The sequence below is a fragment of the Lucilia cuprina genome, chromosome 5 (genome assembly GCF_022045245.1).
Source record: "Lucilia cuprina isolate Lc7/37 chromosome 5, ASM2204524v1, whole genome shotgun sequence".
In the NCBI taxonomy this organism is placed as follows: Eukaryota; Metazoa; Arthropoda; class Insecta; order Diptera; family Calliphoridae; genus Lucilia; species Lucilia cuprina.
In genome coordinates, this window is record NC_060953.1 from 40,425,808 (window position 1) to 40,436,415 (window position 10,608).

General features: G+C 28.2%; 1 protein-coding gene across 1 annotated transcript in view; it reads right to left on the minus strand.

Annotated features, from left to right (window-relative positions):
* Nucleotides 1–10,608, minus strand: part of LOC111688618 — a 129,017-nt gene that overhangs the window by 7,369 nt on the left and 111,040 nt on the right. Inside the window, 1 exon segment of the mRNA XM_046952148.1 lies at nt 4,500–4,521. Within this exon segment, the coding sequence (XP_046808104.1) occupies nt 4,500–4,521 (22 nt within the window).

The window sequence follows — 10,608 nt, forward strand, 5'->3', positions numbered from 1 at the left end:
ATCAGCTTTATATAGAAAACATTCTTAATAATATGTTTTTCTAAAGACACCTTATAGGGTTTACAAAGTTTTGTATAGAAAAGTGTCTTGTTTATTTAATTTTCTTTAAAAAAGTATTTTGTTTAAAAAGTTTTATATAAAAACATGTCATTTTTACATTGTTTTCTATAGAAATGTATATTGTTTAAAAAGTTTTCTATATAATATTTTTTAAGATATTTTTCTATAGAAAATTACCTTGTCTACAAAGCATTCTATAGAAAAGTTTCTCGTTTACTAAGTTTTCTATAAAAAAGTATCTTGTTTACAAAGTTTTCTTTAAAAAAGTGTCTCATTTACAATGTTTTCTACAGAAGAGTATCTTGTTTACAAAGTTTTCTTTAAAAAAGTGTCTCATTTACAATGTTTTCTACAGAAGAGTATCTTGTTTACAAAGTTGTATATAAAAAAGAATCTTGTTTACAAAGTTTTATATAAAAAATATATTGGTTACAAATTTTTATATAAAAACAAGTTTTATTTACACAGTTTTCTATAGAAAAGTATATTGTTTACAAAGTTTTTTTTATAAAAAAAATATTTTTTACATAGTTTTCTATAGAAAATATCTTGTTTACAAAGTTTTCTATAGAAAAGTATATAGTTTACAAAGTTTTCTTTAAAAAAGTCTTGTTTTCTATAGAAAAGTATATTGTTTACAAAGTTGTATATTAAAATCTATCTTGTTTAGAAAGTTTTATATAAAAAGTATCTTCTTTAGGCAGTTTTGTATAAAATAATATATTTTTAAAAAAGTTTTCTAAAAAAAAGAATTTGTTTACATAGTTTTCTATAACAAATATCTTGTTTACAAAGTTCTCTATACAAAAGTATCACGTTTACAAAGTTTTCTTTACAAAAGTCTTTGTTTAAACAGTTTTCTATAGAAAATTATCTTGTTTACAAATTTGTTTATAAAATGTATCTTGTTTACAAAGCTTTCTTTAGAAACCTATCATGTTTACAAAGTTTTATATAAAAATGTGTCTCATTTACAATGTTTTCTATAGAAAAGTATATTGTTTGCAAAGTTTTTATAAAAAGGCTGTTTGTTTACATATTTTTTTCTATTTTCCTTCTTTACAAAGTTTTCTGTGAAAAAGTATCTTGTTTACAAAGTTTTTTTTTTTTTTAAATTGTGTTGTTTACACATTTTTGTAAAGAAAAGTGTTTAATAAGTTTTCTATAGAAATGTGTTTAGTGAGTTTTTTATAGAAAAGTGTTTAGTAAGTTTTCTATAGAAAATTGTTTAGTAAGTTTTCTATAGAAAATTGTTTAGTAAGTTTTCTATAGAAAAGTGTTTAGTAAGTTTTCTATAGAAAAGTGTTTAGTAAGTTTTCTATAGAAAAGGTTTTTAGTAAGTTTTCTATAGAAAAGTGTTTAGTAAGTTTTCTATAGAAATGTGTTTAGTAAGTTTTCTATAGAAAAGTGTTTAGTAAGTTTTCTATAGAAAATTGTTTAGCAAGTTTTCTATAGAAAAGTGTTTGGTAAGTTTTCTGTAGAAAAATGTTTAGAAAATTTTCTATAGAAAAGAGTTTAGTAAGTTTTCTATAGAAAAGTGTTTGGTAAGTTTTCTGTAGAAAAGTGTTTAGAAAGTTTCCTATATAAAAGAGTTTAGTAAGTTTTCTTAAAAAAGTGTTTAGTCAAGTTTCTATAGAAAAGTGTTTGGTTTGCATCTGTTTCTATATAAAACTGTCTAAAGAGACACTTCCAAAAGTGTCTAAAAACAGCTTGCAAAAAAATAGTTACTTGTCTATACAATTTTCTATAAAAAATTATCTTATCTGCACTATTTTCTATAGAAAATTATCTTCTAAAGACTGTGTACATATAAAAATTTATAACTATTATAAATTTACAATAATTTTCTTTAAATTTTATTAAAATGTTTAAAAATTTCTCTTTTTTATTAATTTCTAATTAATTCCCTTAAATCACCCACATTTCCCCCTTTTTGTACGTTTGACCTTAAAATCTATCTGTCATTTTCTAACATCATTTTAATGCAACCATCACTAGGCTTTTCATCTAAAACTGTCAATTAGTCCGCGTATTTATTTCAATGTCTTAACAATTGTTAAATTAGTGAAAAAATTTGTGTTATAATTAAATTAAAAATATCTATAGAAATAAAAGGTCTATTGTCATAAAAGTTATATCAAATTAAAGCTAATATAATCAGCTTCAAGAAAATATAAAAATCTATATGAAAATGTATAAAAATATAGTGAAAAATCTATGTGAAAAGTTGGCAATATATAGAGCAATTTAGTTTTCTTTATTGTAAAGCTTGTTAAAGTAAAGAAGAAGATGAAAAAAAGTGTTAGTTAAAGTGTGTGTGAGTGTGTATGTGTTATTGTGATGGGTGGCATGTGAATAAAAAAGTGAAGTAGATTTCGCAATGACTACGTCAAAGGAGAGCAGAGAAAAGAGGTAAGTAACTAAGTTTATGTTTATTTTGAAGTTTTGATACATATGTTTAAACATATGTATGTTTGTATGTAAATATGTAAATATGTAGCAGCATTTTATAGAGAAAAAAGTATTTTTGTGAAAAAAAGTATTCAATGCTACTTTTTTTCTAATATTTTAAATTTTATGTTACTTTTATTAAAAGTAGCATATTACTTAAGTCGTTAACTACCCTTTAGTAAGTACATTTATCTCGATATGTATTTGTTTTCATTACATTTTTATTTCATTTGGCATTGTAAAACTATTTGATGATTGTGTCTCTGGGTAAAACTAAAAATTGTGCAAAGTGCATGCAAAATGTTTACAACCGCATCCTCCATGGGCAATTTAATTAAATTGTTGCCGTTTGCTAATACGTTTTAAGTTTTTTTATATTTTACTTTTTTTGTTGTTGTTTTTTTAAGGTTTCTATTCCTAGTCATTCATTGTTGCCAGAGCCGTTGCTGCAGCAATTGCTTTAACAATGAAAAACATATCGTAAAATTGTTAAGCTATCATGGTTGTTGCTGTTGTTGTTGTTTTTATGGATTTTATTTGTCTATGGCAGGTTTTTAGATACATTTCCTAGTCGTTTTTTCTCTCTATCTCTGGAAAAGAAGATTTGTTGGTGGTACAACTAAAATTTATACAATAACAGTTTTTTCTGTCATTTTGCTAAAAAAAAAAGTTTTTAAAAAATCAAATGAAATTGGATTTGTCGAATACAATTGATAATAGAGCTGTAATCTTCTTTTGAAAAAAAGAACATTTTATTTTAACTTTTTTTTACTATTAACTAAAACAGATTTCATAATTTGTAGGGATTTAGTTTTAAAACAAATGATTTTTAAACACATGGAAGAGATTATGAATATTTTTTATAAAAAAAATAAATTTTATAAATTGGTTGCCATAAGTAGAATCCGTATGAATTCCTTTTAACAAAAAAGTATTTTTTTACAAAAGTTTTTCTCTAGATTATTTTCTATAGAAAAGTTTTTACATATTGTTTTTTCTACACAGTTTTCTATAGAAAAATGTTTTTCTTTAAAAGTTTTCTTTAGAAAAATTTAAGTTTTAGATAATTTTCTATGGAAAGATGTATTTTTTTATAAAGTTTTCAATAGAAAAGTATATTTTTAATACGGTCTTCTAAATAAATGTCTTCATTAGAACTTTTTCTACAGAAATGTGTCTTCATTATAAAATTTGTATAGAAAAGTGTTTCCTATACAAAGTTTTCTATAAAAAAACAGTTTTCTACATAAAACTGTATATTTTATACAGTTTTCTATACAAAAGTGTCTTCTTTATACTGATCTCTGTAGAAAAGTGTCGTCTTTATAAAGTCTTGTAGAGAAAGGTATTCTTTAGTTTTCTATAAGAAAGAAAGTTTTGTAAGGCTTTCTTTATACAGTTTTATTCAGTTTTTTATAGAAAAGTTTCCGCTTATATTCTATAGGAAATGTTTTCTTTAGACCATTTTGTATTGAAAGAAAGATTTCTTCAGTTTTTTTACAAAAAGGTGATTTTTAAAAGTATTTTGCAGATAAATGTCTTCTTTAGAATTTTTTTTATAGAAATGTGTCTTCTTTAGAAAGTTTGTATAGAAAAGTGTTTCCTATACAACGTTTTCTATAAACATTTTTTCGCCTTTAGGTAATTTTCTACAAAAAAGTGTATATTTCATACAGTTTTCTAAACAAAGGTGTCTTCTTTATACTGATTTCCGTAGTAAAGTGTTGTCTTTATAAAGTCTTCTATAGAAGTGAGTTCTTTAGAACGTTTTCTATAAGAAATGGTCTTTAGAAAGTTTTGTACGCCTTTTTTATACTGTTTTCTTCAGTATTTCTTTTTAGAAAGTCTTCTTTCTATAGAAAGTCAGTCTTTCTAAAGTCCTACTAATGGATATATCAATAATTTTAATGTTTATTTTGGTAAAAATTGTATCAATTTTTTGTATCAGCTGTTTACACTTTGGCATTTCTTGCCCAAGTTTAAACCACCTCCATTAGTACTCGAAAACAACTTTCGATGATTAATTTTAATTTAATCCCTAATCCTTTACCTAAAGATTGGCCCTTAGAGACGTTTTTTTGTGTTAACTATATAATTTTTCTAAATTTAAAAGTGACTTCCTTTAAAACATTAGGACATTCACTTAGAAGTGAAAAACTAGGTTTTTCTGATAGAATATTTTCTTTAATAGGCGATAACTTGTTCTATCACCTGTTCTGCACAACTAACGATCTTATGTGATAACGATATTCTGAAGTTATTTATAGATCTTTTGAGCCTTAAGTGTGAGTGCCCTAATTAAGCTAATACATTGCGACACCAATTCTTCCTAAAATTATTTAACCAAAAAGTTTTTAAATTCAATAAGTCTTTAATCACTCACATAATCTATTTGGGACATAAACTTTAACAGCAAAAACTTTCCAGTATCATTTTAAATAAAACCTCGTTTACGAGAAATTCTTTATTTGAACAGAAAAATCCAACGCATACCAAACAACAAGTCAACAGGAAAAACTTTCTATCTAATCAAAACACAAACAAACAAATAAAAAACATTTTGTCATGTCATCTCACGCAAAAATTGTAAAACTTCCTTGATTATCTTAGAGGAGCAGACGATGTTTAACCTTTTTCGTTACTTTGCTAAAGATTAAACATTTTTTGGTTTGGATTGTTTTTTATTTGTATACCTAAAGCTTCAACGCTTAGCTAAGATCAATTAGCACTTAATGATGTCCAAAAACAAAAACAATTTGCTGGAAAATGTATGAAACAACAGCAACAAAACAAATCTTGCTAAAATAAAACTCCCCCCTGCAAAAAAAAAAAAAAAAATACAAAGATTAAGCAATGAAACAAATCTTTTGTAAATGATCAAAAAGCTTTTGATGTAATTTCAAGACAGCAAAAACAAACACACCACGAAATAAGAGATCTTTTTGCGTTTTTTTATCTATTGATGTTGTTGCTGTTGCCACAAACAAATACAAACAATGTAACAACAACTATTACCGCTACAAATCGTTAAATTGTCAAGGCAGTGTTACAAACTCAAACACACAAACACACAAACACACATACTCCCTCCCCAAATACCACTTAGCAGAGATGGCAACTTACTGGGATATACATTTGATATTAGAATACTAGATAAGATTACAGACTAGACAAAATAATAAACTATAGCCTAGACTATAGACTAGACTATAGACCAGACTATAGACTAGACCAGACTATAGACTAGACCAGACTATAGACTAGACTATAGACTAGACTATAGACTAGACTATAGACTAGACTATAGACTAGACTATAGACTAGACTATAGACTAGACTATAGACTAGACTATAGACTAGACTATAGACTAGACTATAGACTAGACTATAGACTAGACTATAGACTAGACTATAGACTAGACTATAGACTAGACTATAGACTAGACTAGACTATAGACTAGATTATAAAATACTTATAAGACTACAAACGTGTACCTTTGTATATTTCAGGATCGCATTGTGCCAAAAAAGTACAATTGTACCAATTTTTCCAACCCTGCTACTTACTGACTTTACACGGCATAGAAGCGCAAAAAAAGATTAAAAACATTTTCCCCAAAAACACACAAAAATCCTAAAAAAATGACTCGTACTTTAACAAGTCAAGAGATGTAGGCGAAAAAGTGGCGCCTCCAATATGTTTAATGAAATTCCCCACTCAGTTTCCTAAAAAACAAACAATCCATTATACTTTACCAGGAGACAAATGGCACATGAAAAATCGTTGTTTTTTTTCTTTTTTTTGCTTCACAGTTTGCAAAGTGTTGTTTGCTGTGGTAAACTGCAACAGAATAACAAAATGCAAAGATGCAAAAAAAAAAAAAAAACAAAAAACAACAACAGCAAACAAGGCTTAAAACAAATTACAACATTTTGATTTGGGGTCAAACATTAAGGTGCGTTTCAAAGGTCTTTTGCCAAGCCAAACCAAGCCAAGCGTTGCAAGTATATACTCTGATCTCAAGTGAAAATTAGCTAAAGTGTGACATTATTTTAGTTGGTAAACTAAATGAAAAAAATTAAAAAAAAAACTTATTGCTTAATGTTATTCGTAAAAAAGCGAAATTTAAGCGTGATTTTAAGGAAAAAATATAATTTGTTTAGATTAGTTGTAAAGTGTCTGTTAATGGAAAAATGGGAGCGAAAAACGTAAATATAAAAAATTACGAAATTTCTAGAGTTTAAAGTTTATTATTAATGGTTACAACTAGAAGGACGGTGGATTGATCTCTATTTTATCAAAATCTTTTGAATTTGGAAGCTTAAGAGGTCTTGAAAATGTATCACTTTATTTGGAGCTATACTTACGTTTAAAATGTATTTAATTATTTTGCAGTGAGGTGATGGATCTATCATTTTCTGAGATAACTTAAGATAAGAATGTCAGATCGTTCAACTTTCGTAAAAGTATTCGAATTTATATCGACAGTCAGTCGTCAATTTTGGCATTAAAATCATAGACTATATCGGTCTGGTATCGTAAGAACGATCTAGTCTGGTAAGAACGATCGTCAAACTGGGTCATATATCTGAAATTACTTTAGTTTGAGTTTGTGATATGTAATGCACAGTTAGACAATTTAGATGGAATATGATCAGGTTAGAATATCTCCAACACGGTTTCAGTTGCTAATACTTTTGTGTCCGTCCAAAGTTAGATTTTCTGTCACTTCCTTAAAGAGACCAAAGAGAGTTGCAGCAACTTATACATATATACGATTTTTGATCATTGGATGCAATGGTCAATGGGTACATCCAAAGAAGCGAAAAAGAAGTAGAATTTACTCCATGGAAGTACTGAAAAAAGCCAGAAGAAGTAATGATTTTAGCACAGGCTTGTCATAGAAGGCATGTTCTTTTTATTTGATACCAAATTCACTACATCTGAAGTCATTTTCAGGAAGTAATTTTAATGTTGTTAGGAAGTGAAAGTGTATTATTATAGAATACAACTAATTTGACTTCAATAATATTAACATAAATAAATAAATTACTCGCATTTATCAATCAACTCCAAAATAAAATGGGTTTAATTAAAAAAAATTCAGTTCAATTCAATTTTAAACAAAATTGGATTATTTTCGCTTCCCAGTAGATAAATTAATTCACTTAGTGCTACTTTCGAAGTGGTGATAAATGTTATTCTTTTTAAAGTACTTCGTTATATTGTTGCTGTGTAGATACACATGAACGACTGTGTATGTGCATTGACAGTACCCAGCAGTTCAACAAAGGGTCAATGCATACGAAAAAGACAGTAATTTCCATTAATAGTTAACCACCTGGATGATTGTAATTTGTATGTTTTGGGTCATTCATCACGAATGTACCTTTTGTAATCGAGAATGAAGACAGTCGTCTCTTTACTGTCCTCAAGTAACCTAGAGATTATACTCTTAAAAGTTGTTGTTTTTTTGTTGTACTTCCAAAAGTAGTTATTTTACTCATCTTTTGGAGAAGTGATTATTACTTTCTACTAATATGCCACCATCTGGTTGACTCAAATTTATATATCGTCACATTATTGTCCCATAGTATTCTAGAGAGTAGACACTTGAAATGTTTAATCTTTATTTCCATTAATATCTTACCACCTCTTGGCTCCAATTCGCATGTTTTGGGCCATTCATCAAGAATAAAAGTAAATCGTTACTATCCTAGAACACGTCCATGTCTTAGTTTTATAGCAAGAAAATGTGACTGACTTCCAGGAACTCATTTGGAGATTACCATCCTTTGACTATTTCTAACTGTCTTTTGACTGTCTCTTTGTAGGGTGTAGAGTGACGATTGACTTCCTCGTAGGACAAGCCCATGTTAAAATGGTTGGTCACCTGGGTCATCACAAGTGGTAGGTTAAGTGGTCAGTTCGGGACTGTCCCGTCGAACTGCTGGGTAAAAACAGAAACAAATGTCTGGTTGCACTTGTCATAAGAAGCATATTCCTATTGGGAAATAGTTCATTCTACCTTATATTCTATACCTTAATTGAATGTCTTCTCGGATCAAGTTATTTTGAAGAATTTGGATGTATAGGAGAGGTCCCTTTAAGGTACGCGTGGAGTCTGTGCAGCGCTGATCAGATATTAGATACCTCTAGTATTTTAACAAAGTCTTTGTACATAGTCCAGTGTCGCTATATATAGAAATTGAGATTAACAAGGTGCGACGATGGAGTATCTCTAACTCAACACAAGTTACTTGACTGTTGGAGTTCTGTAAACTACATCAATGTTTTCCGTTACTTCTTCTAAGGTTTCCACTATATTAAAGCGTCTATGTTCCTTAACCCAACACGAGTTACTTCTTCTATGCTTTTCACTTTTTTAGAACGTCTATGTTCCTTTAAATTACCATTACAATATAAAAGATCCCTTCAGGGTGCACGTGGTGGCTGTAAATCGATGGTCAAATATTAGATTTCTCTAGTTCTCAAACAAAGTGGTCTAGTGTTGCCATATATATCTGACGCATATTAATTATACATATATAGGAAAGGACCTTGGATTATTCTCAGTGAAAGACAAAAGGACAGAGCCTTCTTTAGAAACTAAACTGATGGTCAGGAGCAATAAGAAGTTTTAATTCTTTTGATTCATGTATTTACTGCAGGGAAGTATTATTTCAAGGGCGTGGCACCAGATCGTTAATAATACACTATATTCCTTATTAATCTTTAATCTTCATTGACATTGTTTTACGATCACGATTTTCGAACTTAAAGACTAAACTTTAAGTTCGAAAATCGTGATTCTTTTCCTTTATAAAAGACCAGGTTGGCCCCTAACTAATACATAGTTAATCCAAATAAAAAATTAAATTAATTTTCATATAAAACCAAAAAGGATGATGACAGTAAAATCTAAAACAAAAATGAATTCCTTTTACATCCTCAGTTACTTTATTATGCTACAATTATCTAATTTAAATGTAAATATTCCAGCAAAAATATACGGCTTTGAAGCCTGAGCCAACCTTCATTATATGAACTTGTATTTGTAATGAACTTGGTAGTAGAGAGTAGTAACTCAATTATAGACACTTATTCGCCAGAGTAGATTTGTCGGTTATTTTGCTCGTTATGAAGCAATTATGCTTTTTTTTTGTTCCTCCAATTATTCTGCACATAAATTAAAATTGTCTATTTTTTATTTTTTTTACAACTTTCACTTAATTAGGCTTAAGGATTATTACTATTAATTCTATATACAAGAATATTATTTATTATATATACTTTTTTTGTTTTTGCCACAGTACTGCTATAAACAGTATTTCTATGTCCCGTCATTGGTGTAGAATAGTTGGTGCTTGCTGCACATCTTTTTTCACAATTTTTTTTCAGTTTCATTTATTATTTTAGGTTTTAGTGTGTGAATGCCAGCCACCATCAAGTACGTCATGTGTAGTTAAAGTTTGAGCTTCATTTAACTTATGAATTGCAACATTTTGTTGCAGTTTTTTTTCTTTTGTTTAACAGATCTATTCTCCCCTTTTTGAAAGTACTTGACTTTATATATGCAACCGTTTGAATATAGAGAACTGTGTGTATGTGTTTGTTATTATTGTTGCCACATTGTAGAAATCAGGCATGGAAAATTCAGTACTTTAGTACTTCTTTTGTAGTAAGTCTATAGACTAGTCTATAGTCTAGCATATTCTAAAGTCTAGTCTATAGTCTGATATATAGTCTAGTCTATAGTATGGTCTTCTAGTCTATAGTCTAGTTTATAGACTAGTCTATAATATAATCTATGTATAAGTATAATCTATATTCTAGTATAAAGTCTAGTCTATAGTTTAGTCTATAGTTTAGTCTATAGTCTAGTCTATAGTCTAGTCTATAGTCTAGTCTATAGTCTAGTCTATAGTATAGTCTATAGTCTAGTCTATAGTCTATAGTATAGTCTATAGTCTATAGTCTAGTTTATGGTCTAGTCTATAGTCTAGTCTATAGTCTAGTCTATAGTCTAGTCTATAGTCTAGTCTATAGTCTAGTTTATGGTCTAGTCTATAGTCTAGTCTATAGTCTAGTCTATA